Below are 21,634 nucleotides of genomic sequence, written 5' to 3' on the forward strand. Positions count from 1 at the left end.
GACAACAACATTTGGGGTCCAATTTCTCCTATTACCCTTGGGAAAATAAAAAATTCTGGGCTAAAAATCATTTTTGAGGAAAGAAAAATTATTTTTTATTTTGACGGCTCTGCGTTATAAACTTCTGTGAAGCACCTGGGGGTTATAAGTGCTCACTACGCATCTAGATAAGTTCCTTGGGGGGGTCTAGTTTCCAAAATGGGGTCACTTGTAGGGGAGATCCAATGTTTAGGCACACAGGGGCTCTCCAAATGCGACATGGTGTCCGCTAACGATTGGAGCTAATTTTCCATTAAAAAAGTCAAATGGCGCTCCTTCCCTTCCGAGCCTTACCATGTGCCCAAACAGTGGTTTACCCCCACATTTGAGGTATCAGTGTACTCAGGAGAAATTGTTCAACAAATTTTAGGATCCATTTTATCCTGTTGCCCATGTGAAAATGAAAAAACTGAGGCTAAAATAATTTTTTTGTGAAAAAAAAGTACTGTTTCATTTTTACGGATCAATTTGTGAAGCACCTGGGGGTTTAAAGTGCTCGCTATGCTACTAGATAAGTTCCTTGGGGGGTCTAGTTTCCAAAATAGGGTCACTTGTGGGGGAGCTCCAATGTTTAGGCACACGGGGGCTCTCCAAACGCGACATGGTGTCCGCTAAAGATTGGAGCCAATTTTTCATTGAAAAAGTCAAATGGCGCTCCTTCCCTTCCGAGCCCTGCCGTGCACCCAAACAGTGGTTTACCCCCACATGTGAGGTATCAGCGTACTCAGGACAAATTGGACAACAACGTCCGTGGTCCAGTTTCTCCTTTTACCCTTGGGAAAATAAAAAAAATTTCGCTAAAAGATCATTTTTGTGACTAAAAAGTTAAATGTTCATTTTTTACTTCCATGTTGCTTCTGCTGCTGTGAAACACCTGAAGGGTTAATAAACTTCTTGAATGTGGTTTTGAGCACCTTGAGGGGTGCAGTTTTTAGAATGGTGTCACTTTTGGGTATTTTCAGCCATATAGAACCCTCAAACTGACTTCAAATGTGAGGTGGTCCCTAAAAAAAATGGTTTTGTAAATTTTGTTGTAAAAATGAGAAATCACTGGTCAAATTTTAACCCTTATAACTTCCTAGCAAAAAAAAAATTTGTTTCCAAAATTGTGCTGATGTAAAGTAGACATGTGGGAAATGTTATTTATTAACTATTTTGTGTCACATAACTCTCTGGTTTAACATAATAAAAATTCAAAATGTGAAAATTGCGAAATTTTCAAAATTTTTGCCAAATTTCCGTTTTTTTCACAAATAAACTCAGAAATTATCGACCTAAATTTACAACTAACATGAAGCCCAATAAGTCACGAAAAAACAATCTCAGAATCGCTAGGATCCGTTGAAGCGTTCCTGAGTTATTACCTCATAAAGGGACACTGGTCAGAATTGCAAAAAACGGCAAGGTCATTAAGGCCAAAAAAGGCTGGGTCATGAAGGGGTTAATAACCAGCAAAGTTTAGGCAGACAGCTGTGGGCTGATATTAATAGGCTAGGAATGGGCCATGGATATTTTGCCCCATCCCAGAGTAAAAATATCAGCTCTCAGCCAAACCAGAAAAGGAGCATCTATCAGATGTGCCAAATTTGCCACTTAGCTTTGCTCTTCCCACTTGACTTTGTGCGTTGTCAAGTGGGGTGATAGTATGGGGGTTGATGTCAGCTTTATATTGGCAGCTGACATCAAGCGCAGTGGTTTGTAATGGAGAGGCGTCTATAATGCCCCCATTACTAACCCAAGAGTCAAACTGTCAAATAAACAACACCCAGAGTCCTTTATTTGAAAACAAAAATGACACAGACTCCTTTCTTAAATTAAGGAATTATTATTTATTGAATTATTAAGAACCAAAATTTAAAAATATCAAGAATCACAAGGTTGCAAGTCCATCTTCAGAGATCTTGATGTTCCTTTGTCCATGGTGCACAACATAATCAACCCATGGCAGAGAAAAATGTATGAAAGGTTGCAACGCAGGATAGTCTGGATAGTGGATAAGCAGCCCTAGGCAAGTTCCAAAGAAATCCAGGCTGTCCTGCAGACTCAGGGTGCATTAGTGTCAACGCGAACTATCAGTCAACATTTGAATGAAATGAAACGCTATGGCAGCGGACTCAGTAGGACCCCACTGCTAAAACACAGACATAAAAAAAAACTAGACTGCAGTTTGCCAAAATGTACGTGAGTAAGCCAAAATCCTTCTGGGAAAGAGTCTTATGGACAGATAAAACCAAGACAGAGCTTTTTAACCCCTTCACCCCCAAGGGTGGTTTGCACGTTAATGACCGGGCCAATTTTTACAATTCTGACCACTGTCCCTTTATGAGGTTATAACTCTGGAACGCTTCAACGGATCTTGGCGATTCAGACATTGTTTTCTCGTGACATATTGTACTTCATGATAGTGGTAAAATTTCTTCGATATAACTTGCGTTTATTTGTGAAAAAAATGAATATTTGGCGAAAATTTTGAAAATTTCGCAATTTTCCAACTTTGAATTTTTATGCCCTTAAATCACAGACATATGTCACGCAAAATACTTAATAAGTAACATTTCCCACATGTCTACTTTACATCAGCACAATTTTGGAACCAAAATTTTTTTTTGTGACGGAGTTATAAGGGTTTAAAGTTGACCAGCAATTTCTCATTTTTACAACACCATTTTTTTTTAGGGACCACATCTCATTTGAAGTCATTTTGAGGGGTCTATATGATAGAAAATACCCAAGTGTGACACCATTCTAAAAACTGCACCCCTCAAGGTACTCAAAACCACTTTCAAAAAGTTTATTAACCCTTCAGGTGTTTCACAGGAATTTTTGGAATGTTTAAATAAAAATAAACATTTAACTTTTTTTCACACAAAATTTATTTCAGCTCCAATTTGTTTTATTTTACCAAGGGTAACAGGAGAAAATAGACCCCAAAATTTGTTGTACAATTTGTCCTGAGTACGCTGATACCCCATATGTGGGGGTAAACCACTGTTTGGGCGCATGGCAGAGCTCGGAAGGAAAGGAGCGCCATTTGACTTTTCAATGCAAAATTGACTGGAATTGAGATAGGACGCCATGTTGCATTTGGAGAGCCCCTGATGTGCCTAAACATTGAAACCCTGTACAAGTGACACCATTTTAGAAAGTAGACCCCTTAAGGAACTTATCTAGATGTGTGTTGAGCACTTTGACCCAACAAGTGCTTCACAGAAGTTTATAATGCAGAGTCGTAAAAATAAAAAATCATATTTTTTTACAAAAATGATCTTTTCGCCCCCATTTTTTTATTTCCCCAAGGGTAAGAGAAGAAATTAGACCACAAAAGTTGTTGTGCAATTTGTCCTGAGTACGACGATGCCCCATATGTGGGGGTAAACCACTGTTTGGGCGCATAGCAGAGCTCGGAAGGGAAGGAGCGCTATTTTACTTTTCAATGCAAAATTGACTGGAATTAAGATGGGATGCCATGTTGCGTTTGGAGAGCCCCTGATGTGCCTAAACATTAAAAACCCCCTAAAGTGACACCATTTTGGAAAGTAGACCCCCTAAGGAACTTATCTAGATGTGTTTTGAGAGCTTTGAACCCCCAAGTGTTTCACTACAGTTTATAATGCAGAGCCGTGAAAATAAAAATTCTTTTTTTTTCACAAAAATGATTTTTAGCCCCCAGTTTTGTATTTTCACAAGGGTATCAGGATAAATTGGACCCCAAAAGATGTTGTCCAATTTGTCCTGAGTACGCTGATACCCCATATGTGGGGGGGAACCACTGTTTGGGCGCATGACAGAGCTCGGAAGGGAAGGAGCGCCATTTGGAATGCAGACTTAAATGGATTGGTCTGCAGGCGTCACGTTGCATTTGCAGAGCCCCTGATGTACCCAAACAGTACAAACCCCCCACAAGTGACCCCATATCGGAAACTAGACCCCCCAAGGAACTTATCTAGATGTGTTGTGAGAACTTTGAACCCCCAAGTGTTTCACTACAGTTTACAACGCAGAGCCGTGAAAATAAAAAATCTTTTTTTTCCCACAAAACTTATTTTTTGGCCCCCAGTTTTGTATTTTCCCAAGGGTAGCAGGAGAACTTGGACCCCAAAAGATGATGTCCAATTTGTCCTGAGTACGCTGATACCCCATATGTTGGGGTAAACCCCTGTTTGGGCACACGGGAGAGCTCTGAAGGGAAGGAGCACTGTTTTCCTTTTTCAACGCAGAATTGGCTGGAATTCAGATCGGATGCCATGTCCCGTTTGGAGAGCCCCTGATGTGCCTAAACAGTGGAAACCCCCCAATTATAACTGAAACCCTAATCCAAACACACCCCTTACCCTAATCCCAACAGTAACCCTAACCACTCCTCTAACCCAGACACACCCAACCCTATTCCCAACCGTAAATGTAATCCAAACCCTAACCCTATCTTTAGCCCCAACCCTAACTGTAGCCCCAACCCTAGCTCCAACCCTAGCCCTAACCCTAGCCCTAACCCTAGCCATAACCCTAGCCCTATCACTAGCCCTAACACTAGCCGTAACACTAGCCCTAACCCAAGCCCTAACCCTAGCCCCAACCCTAGCCCTAACCCTGGCCCTAACCCTAGCCCCAACCCTAGCCCTAACCCTAGCCCCAACCCTAGCCCCAACCCTAACCCTAACCCTAGCCCTAACCCTTGCCCTAGCCCTAACTCTAGCCCTAACTCTAGTCCTAACTCTAGTCCTAACTCTAGTCCTAACTCTAGCCCTAACCCTAACCCTAATGGGAAAATGGAAATAAATACATTTTTTAATTTTTCCCTAACTAAGTTGGTGATGAAGGGGGGTTTGATTTACTTTTATAGCAGGTTTTTTAGCAGATTTTTATGATTGGCAGCCGTCACACACTGAAAGACGCTTTTCATTGCAAAAAATATTTTTTTTTGCGTTACCACATTTTGAGAGCTGTAATTTTTCCATATTTGAGTCCACAGAGTCATGTGAGATCTTGTTTTTTGTGGGACGAGTTGACGTTTTTATTGGTAACATTTTCGGACACGTGACATTTTTTGATCGCTTTTTATTCCGATTTTTGTGAGGCAGAGTGATCAAAAAACAGCTATTCATGAATTTCTTTTGGGGGAGGCGTTTATACCGTTCCGCGTTTGGTAAAATTGATAAAGCAGTTTTATTCTTCGGGTCAGTACGATTACAACGATATCTCATTTATATCATTTTTTTTATGTTTTGGCGCTTTTATACGATAAAAACTATTTTATAGAGAAAATAATTATTTTGGTATCGCTTTATTCTCAGGACTATAACTTTTTTATTTTTTTGCTGATGATGCTGTATGGTGGCTCGTTTTTTGCAGGACAAGATGACGTTTTCAGCGGTACCATGGTTATTTATATCAGTCTGTTTGATCGCGTGTTATTCCACTTTTTGTTCGGCGGTATGATAATAAAGCGTTGTTTTTTGCCTCTTTTTTTTTTTCTTACGGTGTTTACTGAAGCGGTTAACTAGTGGGGCAGTTTTATAGGTTGGGTCGTTACGGACGCGGTGATACTAAATATGTGTACTTTTATTTTTTTTTTATTTTATTTAGCAAAAGAAATGTATTTATGGGAATAATATATATATTTTTTTTCTTTATTTAGGATATTTTTTTTATTTATTTTTTTACACATGTGGGGAATTTTTTTTTTACTTTTTTACTTTGTGCCAGGGGGGGGACATCACAGATCATTGATCTGGCAGTGTCCCCCCGTGAGTGCGGCCGATCGCGTATGACGTACTATCCCGTCGGTGGTCATACGGGCCCACCCCACCTCGACGGGATAGTACGTCAGATGTCAGGAAGGGGTTAATAAAGTACATTCTACTGTTTACTGAAAATGGAATGAGACCTAGAAAGAAAAGAACACAGTACCTACACTCAAATATGGTGGAGGTTTAAAGATGTTTTGGGGTTATTTTGCTGCCTTTGGCACCGGGTGCCTTGACTGTGTGTAAGGCATCGTGAAATCTGAAGATTACCAAAGGATTTTTGTTCACAATGTAGTGCCCAGTGTCAGAAAGCTGGGTTTGCGTCCTAGGTCATGGGTCTTCCAGCAGGACAATGACCGCAAACATACAAGAAGCACGAAGAAATGAATGAAAACAAAGCACTAGAGAGTTCTGAAGTGGCCAGCAATGAGTCCAAATCTAAAACCCACTGAACACTTGTGAAGAGATCTTAAATTACTGTAGGGAGAAGGCACCCTTCAAATATGAGAGACCTGGAGCAGTTTGCAAAGGAAAAGTGGTCCAAAATTCCAGTTGAGAGGTGTAATAAGCTTGTTGATGGTTATAGGAAGGAATTGATTGCAGTTATTTGTTCCAAAGCGTGTGCAACTAAATATTAAGATGAGGTTGGCAACAATTTTGTCCAGCCCATTTTTGTGGTTTTGTGTCAAATTATGTCCAATTTGCCTCTTTTTCTTCTTTTTTTTCTGTTGTTCCAATATACACAAAGGAAACCAACAAAATGTGTAATTACAATCATTTTCTGGGAGAAATATTTAATTTACTGGAACAATTTCAAGGTTGACAACACTTTCGGCCATGATTATATATCTGGTTTAGGTAAGTCCCGCTATAAAATGAGTATCCCATTGTATGAAATAATATTGTAAAGCTGGAATTGTACTCATTTTCTAGAAACTATTATTGAAAAGGTCAACACTTCATGAGATACCAGGAGCATTGACTAATGATTTGTCAGGTTTACCTGAACTATGGCTCTACCAGGTTCTATTTTTTAGATTGTTAGGCTATGTTCACATATTGTGTTATTGCGGGGTTTCTTTTAATGCAAAGTTTAAGCTGCTAACAAAAAGAAGGTTTTGCTTAGTTTTTGCTGCATTTTTTGCTGAAAGCAGTCACATGCTGCATTTTGACAAAACAGTCAAGAAAAAAAAACAATGTGTGTGCAAAAGATTTCAGAAATCTCATACACTTTGCTGGTACTGTGAAACGCAGCTGAAAATTTTAATAAAAAAATGCAGAAAAAAATGCAGAAAAAATGTAACGTGTGAACATAGCCTTAGTTGGGAACTATTGGTCTCTGCCAATACTTATTTGCCTATCAGTTTAGATCTGTCTAGACCACGGATCCCCCATGTTGGGTATGTCTGGACTGGGTATCTAAATGGCTGGAGTGTATAGCCTGTTCATTAACCCTTGACTGTTCATAGCTCTGCCGACAGCCAATAATCTCTTAGTTTGGATCTGCTTAGGTGCTAAATTTGCCAGTATGGATCTACCTGCACTTCTAAAATCTTCTAATTTTTTACTGTTTTTTTCAGGACAATATGGACTTCTTAGGGCATCTCCAATGTTGTTGCACCCCCTTGCTGCATTTCTCTATGACCAGCAAGTGGTGGTGACTTATTCCTCAGTGTTTCGGGACTCCTCCAGAGCTCCCATTTCTTCCCAGTCTTCACGTTGGCATTCAGTTGGTTGCTACAACTATCAGGAACAATGCTTGAGCCGTTGCCCAAATCTTCACCAATTGCTGGAATATCAGACCTGGTAATAAATGACTTTCTGTTGGTGAACCCTTCAGATGAACCATAAATCAGGAACAGTCTTTATACTGTGTACACATATCATACAATAGTCCTGACCTTCTCTAAACCTCTACCAAGAGTTGGCATCAACTTGAAGAAAATTAATTTTGTGAGCCTTTTGACTGCTGAGTTGGATGATTCTAAACCTATTCTACTGGAACCAGAGGGACCTCACCGGAAAAACTTAACTAACTCTGGCAAACTTTACGCTCAGGAACCAGAGCTCAATGTGGGTAGAAATAGAGCAACACTACAGAACATCTCTGATCAAAAATGTGAGTATCGGCAAGAAGTCTCCAAATTTTGAAATTTGTGACCCTGTTAAATTTGGCAATATTGAGATGGTTGATTTGAAATTTGCTAATAAAAATGTATCTGATTTTTTTTTAAAAAAGATCTAAATGGTATTACATGGACATATTTGGCATAACTGTAATCAACAACTTGTACAACACAATTAACATTTTACAATTTTCTGGTCATCTGAACAAAAATCAACATTTCTATCGATAAAGTAGATAAATTACAAACATTGTGACATGCTGCTGCCTCGCTTCTTTTTTAGGGTATGTTCACATAAAGTGTTTTTTTTTTAGAGTTCTTTCCTGGTATTACAGGAAAATATGTAGTAATGCATATATAATGCTTTAACATATGCAATATTTCTATATTTGTACCTAATGGGAATGTTCATGTGTATATATGGGTAGGGCATTATGGAGGGCGGCCCAAACACACGTTCTCGCACAGGGGTCCTCTGGAGTCCGCCACTGCCTTTTCGTGTCTGTGGCTATCAGATTCCGTACCCCTTGTAAACCCTCGAAGGAGGTGGAGATCTAAACTAAGCTCTCAGTACCACTGGGGTGCAGGGTGTACTCTCCCCAAACTTCAGTTGATCCTTGCGGTGGCCTACTGGTCCAGAAGGAGGGGGAAAGGTCTATTAGGCTTCCCCTCTATTCTGGCAAGAGGGCTTGTGATGGACAGTAACCTATTGCACTTCTTTGGGGACTTATTTATGGAAATTAAAACCTCTGGCTTAAAAAAAAAAGGATTTTGTTAATATGGTGCATGATAATTTTTGCATCATTTTTCTAAAAATTGTATTTGCCCTAAAATAAATAAATAAATAAATATATATTTTTACGAAAAAAAGTTGAAAACTGGGCAACCACAATCTCTTCCATTCTGCATGAGTCGGTTTAGTAACGGCCAGGAGAGACCCAGATGGCACTGCCTGCAGGGGGCACCCGGGACCATGCAGATGGCAGGAGATGAGCCGCGTGTTATTGTTTATCTTGTGAATGGAGCCAGGATTAGCGGGTTACGAGGGGCCGGGGTAGATTGCTTGCAGGAGGTTAAGAGCCTTGTGTCGGTGTCGGGTGCAGTAAAGCAGATTTTCTCAGAATAGTATCTAACCTGTCACACAAAGGTCATGTTTGGATGGAGCCGGAGTCATAACGAGGAGCTTTGCTTCTAATTTGCATTCAGCTGCCTGGAACAGCACAGCTTAAAGGGAATGTTCGGGTTTAGATAAACATGGCCGCTATCTTCCAAAAATAGCGCCACACCTATGCACAGGTTATGTGTGGTACTGCAGATTAGTCCTACATACTGTAAAGAGAGCAGAGCTGCGATACCAGACAGAGCCTTTTGGCCACGGGACCTTGGACATTGCTTGTCACCAAGGGCGCGGTTCATTGACACCTAAAATCAGAGTACTGCCACTAAAAGATATAAATCAGGAGCCAGGATTTCCTAGACTGGATCAGAGGTTGTAAATTAAAGGAGTTATTCAGGTTTGGCAACGACCCTTTAAAAGCTTTGGGTCCCCATCTAGGGAATGTAACAACTTCTGGACTAATTGGACTGGAACAAACGCTCAGCTGTGAGAAGTATAAGGTCCGTACAGGTATGTAACCTCAGGATGTAAAGAAATATGTTTCCATTTACTGACAATCTTGCAGTTTATAATACATTTAAACACTAATTATACAAAAAAAATTTAACCAGCAGAATTATAAATGCAGCTCTGGATGTGAACAGTTTCCTAATTCCACTTTAGAAAAGAAACAGGAGTTGTTTTTCATAAAACTGCAGGTTTTACAACACCAGCAGGGGGCAGCAGAGATAAAGATAAAGTACTGTAGAGTTAGCAGGATTCTGGATGCAGCTCTGGATGTGAATGGTGTATAGCACATAATTTAACCCCTTCATGATGTGTAATATACACAAACGTTGTTGTATGCAACTGGCTCAGGAGTTGAACCCACTCTATACATGGTTGATGTCAGCTGTGTTATACAGCCAGCACCTTCGTCTAAAAGCTCTGATCGCTGCTGTTAATCTCTGACAGTGGTGTGCCGATTTGGGTGCCTCCCGATCCGTTTCCCATGACGCAAATGTGTGGTGTTGATGGCAGCCGACATCCTTCTGTTGTAGATGGTTAATATTAGTTGTGGAAGGCTGACTTTTTGCTCTCTAGTTCTCTGTACAGACACTGAACCAGCAGGGGGCAGTAAAGAGATGCAAGAAACCATCAGGATGCTGAGCTGAACGCAGCTTTGGATGTGGATGGAGTATAACTAAGATGTAATATAACTGATGATCTTTTGTCATGCCAGGGCACAGGTTTACAATAAGTCTGCACTGAAAATAATGATGGACAAGATGACAAATATTGCAATAAATTATTTATTTCCTCACTGAAAAAAAAAAGAAAAATAATAAGCTCATATCATTGCAGTCTTCAATGGTTTGGCTGTGGCACCGTACGTGGGGTCAGGCCTGTAGAGAAGATAGCAAGAGGGATTAATGTGCGCAGTGGAGCCAGGCATAGAACAAGTGGGTAAAGCACACCTTCTGCGTTGTTACACCTCACAGGGTCTGCCACCCATTTGCTACTCAGGAGCCAGGGAAAGCTGAATAAGGGCTCACACTCAGTTGCGAGAAAAACGGACCAATGTTATTCAATGGGTGACATCTCATTTGCAATTTTTTTCTCACCCAAAATCGGACTGAGAAAAAAATCGCAGCATGCTGCGTATTGCTGCATAGTTTGGATGAGACTCGCCAATGCAAGTCAATGGGTGGGAGAAAAAAAATAAAAAAATCGCACGGCACTAGCACCATGCAAGTGCTGTCCGAGTTTTACGCACCGGTGTTCTTTGAAAAGCCGGTAATTCATGTCTGGCGTACAGTAAAATCACACTGACAGGTTAAGAATAGAAAAGATAGAATAGATATATACACATAAAATACATACATACATATATATATATATATATATATATATATATCTACTATATAATTGTCTAAGGGTCACTTCCGTCTTTCTGTCTGTCACGGTTATTCGTTCGCTGATTGGTCTCTCCAGCTGCCTGTCATGGCTGCCTCGACCAATCAGTGACGCGCACAGTCCGGAAGAAAATGGCCGCTCCTTACTCCCCGCACTCACTGCCCGGCGTCTGCATACACCCCTCCGCTCACCGCTTACACAGGGTTAATGCCGGCGGTATCAGACCGTGTTATGCCGCGGGTAACGCACTCCGTTACCGCTGCTATTAACCCTGTGTGACCAAGTTTTTTACTATTGACACAGCCTATGCAGCGCCAATAGTAAAAACATCTAATGTTAAAAATAATAACAAAAATAAAAAATGATTATATACTCACCTACGTCGCCTTTCCCGCTCCTCGCGATGCAACAGGCACGTTCCGGTGGCACGGATGGTCTGGCAGAAGGACTTGCCGTGACGTCATGACAGGTCCTGCGCAACAAGGACCTGCCGTGACGTCACGGTCATGTGACCGCGACACGGTCACGTGACCGCGACGTCATCACACCCTAGGACCGGAAGCTGCCGCCTGCACCCCACACAGGAGACAGAGCTACAACGCGCCAGCGGAAGGTGAGTATATTTATTTTTTAAACCTGTGTCATACGTGCCTGGGCAATATACTACATGGGCTGTGCAATATACTACGTGGCTCTGTGCTGTATACTACGTCACTGGGCAATATACAATGTAACTGGGCAATATACTATGTGGCTGGGCAATATACTACGTGGACATACATATTCTAGAATACCCGATGCGTTAGAATCGGGCCACCATCTAGTATATATATATATATATATATATATATATATATATATATATATATATATATATATATATATATATATATATATATATATATACACAGTACAGACCAAACGTTTGGACACACCTTCTCATTTAAAGATTTTTCTGTATTTTCATGACTATGAAAATTGTACATTCACACTGAAGGCATCAAAAGTATGAATTAACACATGTGGAATTATATACTTAACAAAAAAGTGTGAAACAACTGAAATTATGTCTTATATTCTAGGTTCTTCAAAGTAGCCACCTTTTGCTTTGATGACTGCTTTGCACACTCTTGGCATTCTCTTGATGACCTTCAAGTGGTAGCCACCGGGAATAGTTTTCACTGCACAGGTGTGCCCTGTCAGGTTTAATAAGTGGGATTTCTTGCCTTATAAATGGTGCTGGGACCATCAGTTGTGTTGTGCAGAAGTCTGGTGGATACATAGCTGATAGTCCTACTGAATTGACTGTTAGAATTTGTATTATGGCATGAAAAAAGCAGCTAAGTAAAGAAAAACGAATGGCCATCATTACTTTAAAAAATTAAGGTCAGTCAGTCCGAAAAATTGGGAAAACTTTCAAAGCGTCCCCAAGTGCAGTTGCAAAAACCATCAAGCGCTGCAAAGAAACTGGCTCACATGAGGACCGCCCCAGGAAAGGAAGACCAAGAGTCACCTCTGCTTCTGAGGATAAGTTTATCCGAGTCACCAGCCTCAGAAATCGCAGGTTAACAGCAGCTCAGATTAGAGACCAGGTCAATGCAACACAGAGTTCTAGCAGCAGACACATCTCTACAACAACTGTTAAGAGGAGAATTTGTGCAGCAGGCCTTCATGGTAAAATAGCTGCTAGGAAACCACTGCTAAGGACAGGCAACAAGCAGAAGAAACTTGTTTGGGCTAAAGAACACAAGGAATGGACATTAGACCAGTGGAAATCTGTGCTTTGGTCTGATGAGTCCAAATTTGAGATCTTTGGTTCCAACCACCGTGTCTTTGTGCGACGCAGAAAAGGTGAACGGAAGGACTCTACATGCCTGGTTCCCACAGTGAAGCATGGAGGAGGTGTGATGGTGTGGGGGTGCTTTGCTGGTGACACTGTTGGGGATTTATTCAAAATTGAAGGCATACTGAACCAGCATGGCTACTACAGCATCTTGCAGCGGCATGCTGTTCCATCCGGTTTGCGTTTAGTTGGACCATCATTTATTTTCCAACAGGACAATGACCCCAAACACACCTCCAGGCTGTGTAAGGGCTATTTGACAAAGAAGGAGAGTGATGGGGTGCTACGCCAGATGACCTGGCCTCCACAGTCACCAGACCTGAACCCAAGAGATGGTTTGGGGTGAGCTGGACCGCAGAGTGAAGGCAAAAGGGCCAACAAGTGCTAAGCATCTCTGGGAACTCCTTCAAGATTGTTGGAAGACCATTCCCGGTGACTACCTCTTGAAGCTCATCAAGAGAATGCCAAGAGTGTGCAAAGCAGTCATCAAAGCAAAAGGTGGCTACTCTGAAGAACCTAGAATATAAGACATATTTTCAGTTGTTTCACACTTTTTTGTTAAGTATATAATTCCACAGAAATTCAGAAAATTCTTTAAATGAGAAGGTGTGTCCAAACTTTTGGTCTGTACTGTATATGTTTTGAAGATTATTTGGTTGTAAAACAATGTGTACAGTTGTATTTTACAATGTGATTTTAACATGAGCTTTTACATACAGTGAGCTGCTGTATGTAAAACCTCATGTTAAAATCACTTTGCCTATGGATTGCATACGCATGTCATACGGAAGTTCCATGGAAAAATCGCATGGAAATCGCATTACACTTGCATAGCACTCGTCCGTTTTTTCAGTCCGGAAATCGTGCAGTTTTTTTTCTTGCAAATGGGTATGAGCCCTAAGTGACCACATTGGCAGCTTACCCGTACATAGGATCAGTACACGGGACTGACCTGTGCGAGTATCTCCTTTTCCTCCGACACTTCCTTTTCCTGTGGAAGATATAAGCGATTTAAAGAGATACAACGACTGGTCACAAGTTTAATGGGGCTCATAACAGAGACAAATAACTCAATAGCAGTCTTCTAGCCACAGGTATGCACATTAGGGTGATAGCTGAATACCACTCCAAAGCCTACTACTATAGGGCGGTATTTTTTTGTGTGGGATTGATTGGCCATGTCTGCTCTGTCATATGGGCTGAAACGCTAGTAAGGTCTGTAACCACTGTAAAATTTCCTGGGCGCTGTGTCTTTAAATTATAATCACCCTTCACTATCACGGCACGCCTCCAATGCAGAAGATTTTTGGATGCCACATCTGGGGTCTCTAAAAGGGTCCGGTCTAATTTATTAGGGGGTTTACACTTGATGTCTCCTTCAGCCCTATAGAATGAATTGAAACTTCACATCACTGTGCTGTGAGGAACAAAGGGTGGGTCCAGGACCCACCATTCCAACAATCCAAAGGGGTCTCAGCGGTGAGACCCTCAGCGATCAGTCATTTGTCACCCATCTGGTCTGTATTTTCAGAGAATCTGATCTTGGATTTGTATTTCTTTAAGGTGTCTGTATTGAATTTGGGGGTCTGGCTTGGGGTCTCTTTTAGTTTAGTGGGTTATTATGGATCTGTTTGTAACTAGGGGGTCTCATTTGAGGTTTGCATTTTTCTATTGAGTGTAGGATTAGTAAAAGAGGGGCCTGGTCTGATGTTTTTATTTATTTAGGGGTCAGTTCTTGGATCTGTATTTATTTTGATAGGCTGTTTTGATTTAAGGGATCTCTTCTGGGGTTTATATTAATTTTGGGGATATGAGCTGGGGTCTCTACTTACTTAGTGGCCTGGGGTCTGTTTGCCAGCAGATGGCGCTCTTTTAACCAAATGGTGCATAGAAAAACCTGCGGACAATACCTGGTCCTCCTCCACTTCCTGTTTCTTCACTTCCTGTTCTCGTCGCTTGCGCTCAGCCTCAATGATCTCGAAGAATTCCTTCTCAGCCTTGGAGATCAGTTCCTCCATGTTGTCCTCAGTTTTATCATCCTTGGATTCCTCCTCTTTGCCCGGCTCGGCTTTGCTTCGCTCCTTCAGACGCATCTCTCTATGTCGTGCCTCGAGGATCTTCTCTCGTTTCGTCTCTCGCTCAAACATCTATGACACCAGAAGGAAGAGCAGAGTGCCCTTTAAGTGTCAAAAACAGACACTCACCAAAACCAATGGACACTGCAGTTGTTGCCTGCAGTCACAGGCCTGCTGGCTACCACTGGAAACAGTTGGCCAGATTGTCAACAGGCACCTCTAACAGCTCCACATTGCGGGACAGTTAACTTTCGCTACATTAGGTAATTATACACTTCCCAGAATACAAATCACCAAAACAAGTAGTGAAATTTCAGCTCCTAAACCTGCAGAATTGAGAATGCAGCTCTGAGGTATAATATAAACTGTAACCCAGGAATATGACTGGTCTTACCGCTGTGGCAATATTCTTCTCATTTCTTTGTAAAGTGCACAGTCCGGGGGACAGCTCCAGCAGAGTTGTCAGGCCCATCTTAGAGCCGCAAGCTACGAAGCGGCCATTATCTTGTACACGGAGGCTGTAGAGCGCTTCATCACACACCTGCAGGAGAAAGAAATGTTCACCGGAGTGGGAGGAAGAAATGTTCACAGAAGCGGGAGGAAGAAACGTTCACCGGAGCGGGAGAAAGAAACGTTCATAGGAGCGGGGAGAAGAAACATTTATCAGAATGAGAGGAAGAAACGTTCATAGGAGCAGGAGGAAGAAACGCTCATAGGAGCGGGAGGAAGAAACGTTCATAGGAACGGGAGGAAAAAACGTTCATAGGAGCGGGAGGAAGAAACGTTCATAGGAGCGGGAGGAGAAAATGTTCATAGGAGCAAGAGGAAGAAAAGTTCATAGGACCGGGAGGAAAAAACGTTCATAGGAGCAAGAGGAAGAAACGTTCATAGGAGCGGGAGGAAGAAACACTCATAGGAGCGGGAGGAAGAAACGTTCATAGGACCTGGAGGAAAAAACGTTCATAGGAGCAAGAGGAAGAAACGTTCATAGGAGCGGGAGGAGAAAATGTTCATAGGAGCAAGAGGAAGAAAAGTTCATAGGACCGGGAGGAAAAAACATTCATAGGAGCAAGAGGAAGAAACGTTCATAGGAGCGGGAGGAAGAAAAGTTCATAGGAACCGTTCATAGGAGCAGGAGGAAGAAACGTTCATCGGAGCGGGAGGAAGAAACGTTCATAGGAGTGGGAGGAAGAAACGTTCATAGGAGCGGGAGGAAGAAAAGTTCATAGGAGTGGGAGAAAGAAACGTTCATAGGACCGGGAGGAAAAAACGTTCATAGGAGCAAGAGGAAGAAACGTTCATAGGAGCGGGAGGAGAAAATGTTCATAGGAGCAAGAGGAAGAAAAGTTCATAGGACCGGGAGGAAAAAACGTTCATAGGAGTGGGAGGAAGAAACATTCATAGGAGCGGGAGGAAGAAAAGTTCATAGGAGTGGGAGAAAGAAAAGTTCATAGGAGTGGGAGGAAGAAACGTTCATAGGAGCAGGAGGAAGAAATATTCACAGGTGTGGACCACCTGACCACAGAGGCCCAGCTCATTCAATAGTACGTCCCAACTATAGGTGGTGTTCGTAGTAATTTGCAGGGGTAGTATTAGTAGTAGTGATGGTGGTGGTTGTAGAAGTATAGTGGTGATAGTAGAAATTGTGATGGTAGTTGTAGTAATGGTAGTCGAAGCAGAGATTGTTAGTAGTCTTGGTACTGGTAGTAGGGGTAGTAGTAGTAGTAGTAGTAATGGTAGTAATAACCATAGAAATTGAAGCATACCAACTCACAATTTTTTTTTTTTGTTAAAAATATATATTTTTATTAACAATATAATTTATAAAATAGTAGTCCAATAATATTATCAACAAAATATAACATCAAGAGCTATTTGAATATAAGGTATAGGTGCACCCGATACAGTGTTACACCATGGAAATAGAAATAGGGTATAAATAGCAGAGTAAGTCACTATAATCAACCATTATATCATACTAAGGTGCCAGTGCAAAACCAGTATAGGAATAATGACATTATGCTACTATTACAAAGGTTAGGAGGGAACTATCTCCATAGTCCAGTGACCCCTAGATCTTAACAGATGTAAAAAGGACAAAAAGTCCCATCAAATGTCCTTACCCATATTTCCATCCATTAGTGTAAACACGCGCCCCTACGCGTGTTTCGCCCACAGCTTCCTACGGAGATAGTTTCCTCCTAACCTTTGTAATAGTAGCATAATGTCATTATCCCTATACTGGTTTTGCACTGGCACCTTAGTATGATATAATGGTTGATTATAGTGACTTACTCTGCTATTTATGCCCTATTTCTATTTCCATGGTGTAACACTGTATCGGGTGCACCTATACCTTATATTCAAATAGCTCTGGATGTTATATTTTGTTTATAATATTATTGGACTACTATTTTATAAATTATATTGTTAATAAAATGATATATTTTTAACATAAAATTTTTTTTGTGAGTTGGTATGCTTCAATTTCTATGGTTATTATTGTTACGGAACCACCCAGTACCCAGAATATGTTGTGCAGTTATATGTATGTATAATGGGTTCCATGTGAGATGCATGTCCCTAATGCATCAGCCCACAGGCTGCGCCCCTGGGCAGAGGGGACAAGATATCCCCATTCTGACCTCCCCCACCTTTGTAATTCCCACAGTAAATATCTGCAGGCTCCGGCCACCTGCGGCTATTGTAATGTATGTCTGGCCTGCCGCTTTTCAACTGGCCTGCCCTCTGTATCTGTGTGATATATTCTGTGTCCTGTGAGTAAAGCGTTGACACACTGGAAATACGTGGAGAAGCAGTGATCTTTTATATGCGCCCATGTAACCAAGCAATTCCAGCCAGCGTCCTTCATTCAGACTCCAGCCAAAGCAGAGTGGACCTCCTGAAACATGGGGTGGTACTGAAAGAGGTACTCCAGCACGGTAGACCCCGTTACACTGGTGGCAGACAGTGGGATGTGATACCCCGTCTACAGGAGGAAGGGAATGAATGGAAAACAACTACCAGAAGTTAAAGAGGACTAAATTAAAAGATCTGGTGGAAGCCCGAGGGTTAATCGCCAGCAACAAAACAAAAGCGGATTTGATAGCAGCCATCATGGAACACGACAGTGCAGCGCCCCCCAATGTGAACGTGGAGGAGACTGAATTCCAGAGGGAGGTAAAAGACAGACTGGCGTTCTATGGCCCAAACCCTGCAGTAGAGATCATACGAGAGGTGATGGCTGATGTGCGTACTGATCTGAAGGAAAAGATGGCCGAGCGGACCAGGATAGAGCTAGCCAAGATGGAGATGGCAGAGCAGACCAAAGTGGAGCTGGCCAAGATGGAGATGGCAGAGCGGAGAGAGGAGAGTCAGCGAGCAGGGGGAGCTCTGGCCTCCGCCCAGGTACCTTCAACAGTAAGCCACAAAAAGATCCAGTATAATGCCTTCCGACAGTTGGGGGAGGCAGAGGAAGACATTGATGGCTTTCTGCAGGACTTTGAGAGGCAGTGTGCCCTTCATCAAGAGAAGCCGGAGGAACGGGTTCAGATTCTGGCCAGCAAGCTGACAGGCCGGGCAGCGGACGCCTATCGCATGGTACCTGATGAGGACTGTATGGACTATGAGCGGATCAAAGAAGTGATCTTGGCCCGGTATGCGCTGACACCAGAGGCATACCGCCGAAAGTTTAGCGGACTTATAAAACGCGTAACCGATACCCACGCTGAATGGGCCTGTAAATTACGGTGGTCACTGCTACAGTGGGTACAAGGGAGCCAAGCAACCACTAAGGAGGAAGTCCTCCAGCTCTTCTTGTTAGAACGATTCTTTAATGGACTAACCCCCGAGACACATGAATGGCTTCGGGACAGGCAGCCAACGACTCTTGAGGAGGCCGCTCGTCTGGCAGATGAACATCATGATGCCAGGAGGCCTCAGTTGTCCGGATCAAAGATGGTCACTATGGGTCCGCCCATGGACCTGGAGGCCCCCAAACCACAGAAGATTGTAGGGGGACCAGCTAAAAACCCGGCCTACCAAAGTCCCCCTGGGGCGCGATGCCACACCTGCCATCAGCTGGGCCACCTGCAAAGACAATGTCCCAATTGGACTCAGCATACCCAGTGGCCAAAGGCGGGAGCAGCTACCTTCAGCCGGGCCGCTGTACACAGCTACCAAGACGAAGCTGACCCGGCATTGGGGGCTACGACTAACCAGGGGGTGGAAAAGATGGAGGAAGTGCTGCATGAAGTAGACCCCGTGCAGGCAGCCTGGGCAGATAATCGACAACAGCATCGACAGGTTGTGTGGGTTAATGGGAAACGTATGCAGGGACTAAGAGATTCCGTGGCAACTTTGACCCTTGTGAAGCCTCATCTCGTCCAGGACCAAGAGAAGACGGACCGGACTGTGGCAGTCCGTGTAGCAGGGGGAGCCATACATCGACTGCCCACTACCAGGATTCACCTGAACTGGGGAGTCGGGGATGGCCTTGTTGAGGTCGGCTTGATGGAGGATTTGCCTGTAGACGTCTTGCTGGGAAATGACTTGGGGCCCATGTTGTCTGCCTTTTCGGTTGCCCCTCTGGCTGAGACATATCCTGTGACCACCCGGAGACAAGCTCGAGCTGCGGAGGTGGAATCACACTCAGAGGAGGCCCAGGTAAGACATCCCAGCCCTACACGTATTCCCATAGCCAGACACATTTCTTGGGCCACCCCAGCTGACTTTAAGAGGGAGTTACTTGAGGATCCTTCATTGGAGGGATATCGTGGGAAGGCACAGGAGATGAGAGGGGTACTGGAAGGGGAACAGTTTGTATGGAAGCAGGGACTCCTCTACTGAATCACAGAGCAGCACCACACAGGGACGAGCCCCACTATAAAACGACAGCTGGTAGTTCCCAAGAAGTATAGGCAGGAGTTACTGTGAATCTCTCATGACATACCCTTGGCCGGGCACTTCGGCGTCAGTCGCACCAGGCATCGTCTGACACAAAACTTCTTTTGGCCGGGGGTAACCTATGATGTTCGTCAGTACTGCCAGACCTGTGACAGTTGCCAGCGCATTGGCAAGAGGGGAGATCGATGCAAGGCCAAATTACGCCACCTCCCCATTGTGGAGGAACCATTTAGCCGAGTAGCGGTCGATCTGATAGGGCCGTTAGCCAAACCCAGTCCGTCAGGGAAAAGGTATATATTGACAGTGGTAGATTATGCTACACGGTATCCAGAGGCGGTGGCGTTACCTAACATACTGGCAGAGACGGTGGCGGCTGCCCTGCTCCAGGTTTTCTCACGGGTTGGATTTGCCCGGGAGATTATCTCGGACCAGGGTACCCAGTTTACAGCAGAGGTGACCAACCAACTGTGGAAGCTGTGCGGCGTAAAGTCCATTACCACCACCTTACCACCTGCAAACCAATGGGTTGTGTGAACGCTTTAACGGGACATTAAAACAACTCATTGGGACTTTTACCAGGACCTACAGGGACTGGGAGAAATTCTTGCCACACCTCCTGTTTGCCTATCGGGAGGTACCCCAAGAATCCACGGGGTTCTCCCCGTTCGAACTGGTATACGGGAGGCTGGTAAGGGGACCCCTAGACTTAGTCCTAGAACACTGGGAAGGGGAGGGCATCATAGAAGGGGTACCTATTGTACCCTATGTGCTGGAATTCTGGGACCGCCTACAGGAGCTGACCCAGGCTGTACGTGGGAACATGCAGGTGGCCCAGCGGCGCCAGCGCGTATGGTACGATCGGAAGGCCAGAGAGCGTACCTTGGAAATAGGACAGAAGGTCCTGGTGTTAGAGCCCACTAGGCAGAACAAGTTCCAAGCTGCATGGCAGGGGCCCTACCAGGTAGTGGGGAAAATAGCCGACACCACCTATAATGTCGCCGATTGTGACGACCCCAGGGTGATCCGCATGTTCCATGTGAATATGCTGAAGCCCTACCGGGAGCGCCCTGAAGAGGTAGTGGCCATCTGTGCACCTGAAGCAGAGGATTTAGCCGGACTTCCCTTGCCTGATGTCTTAGGGGAAAGGACTCAGTCCAAAACATGGGACCAGGTACACTTGGGTGAAGACCTAGGTCCCCGGGAGAGACAGCAGGCGGAGGCGTTGTTGAGGCAGCGATAGAGGATGTTTTCGGGGAGACCAGGGTACACTCGCCTGGCACAACACAAGGTTGAGACCCAGGATCAGACCCCCATGCAACAACCCCCCTTCCGCGTCCCTGAGTCTGTACGAGAAGGGATGCGACAAGAGATGTTGCGTTTAGGGGTCACTGAAGAGTCAGATAGTCCCTGGGCATCCCCCGTAATGTTAGTTCCCAAGAAGGATGGGACTACACGGTTTTGTGTAGACTATCGTAAGCTCAATGAGAAAACGGTGACGGATGCGTATCCCATGCCGCGTGTGGATGAGTTGTTAGACCGGCTGGCGGGAGCAAAGTATTTGACCACCATTGATCTACGCAAAGGCTACTGGCAGATTCCCCTTAGTCCTGACGCTATTCTCAAGTCGGCATTTGTCACCCCGTTCGGCTTATTCCAGTTTCGAGTTATGCCATTCGGGATGAAGACTGCCCCGGCGACCTTCCAGAGGCTGGCTGACCAGCTTCTGGATTTTCTCCAGGACTATGCTTGTGCCTACCTGGATGACATCGCCATCTACAGCGCGACATGGAAAGAGCATCTAAATCACCTAGAGACAGTATTGGACAGGATCCACAAGGCCGAAATCACCCTGAACCCAAACAAGTGTCACGTAGGAAAAACAGAGGTTC

At 43.8% G+C, this 21,634-nt stretch overlaps 1 protein-coding gene across 3 annotated transcripts in view; it reads right to left on the minus strand.

Moving 5' to 3' along the window:
- Positions 1-10,299: 10,299 nt before the first annotated feature.
- DNAI2 (dynein axonemal intermediate chain 2) overlaps positions 10,300-21,634 on the minus strand; it is a 39,112-nt gene continuing 27,777 nt past the window's right edge. For 2 of the 3 annotated variants that reach the window (XM_077257775.1, XM_077257776.1), the window contains exons 11-14: positions 15,235-15,381; positions 14,676-14,912; positions 13,688-13,756; positions 10,300-10,411 (exon numbers count right to left, since the gene is read on the minus strand). In XM_077257775.1, the coding sequence (XP_077113890.1) occupies positions 13,700-13,756; positions 14,676-14,912; positions 15,235-15,381 (441 nt within the window). In that variant the 3' untranslated portion in view covers positions 10,300-10,411; positions 13,688-13,699. The remainder of the gene's footprint in view (positions 10,412-13,687; positions 13,757-14,675; positions 14,913-15,234; positions 15,382-21,634) is intronic. The other variant, XM_077257777.1, reaches the window with a different exon arrangement.

Source organism: Ranitomeya variabilis, chromosome 4 (genome assembly GCF_051348905.1).
Source record: "Ranitomeya variabilis isolate aRanVar5 chromosome 4, aRanVar5.hap1, whole genome shotgun sequence".
Taxonomy (NCBI): Eukaryota; Metazoa; Chordata; class Amphibia; order Anura; family Dendrobatidae; genus Ranitomeya; species Ranitomeya variabilis.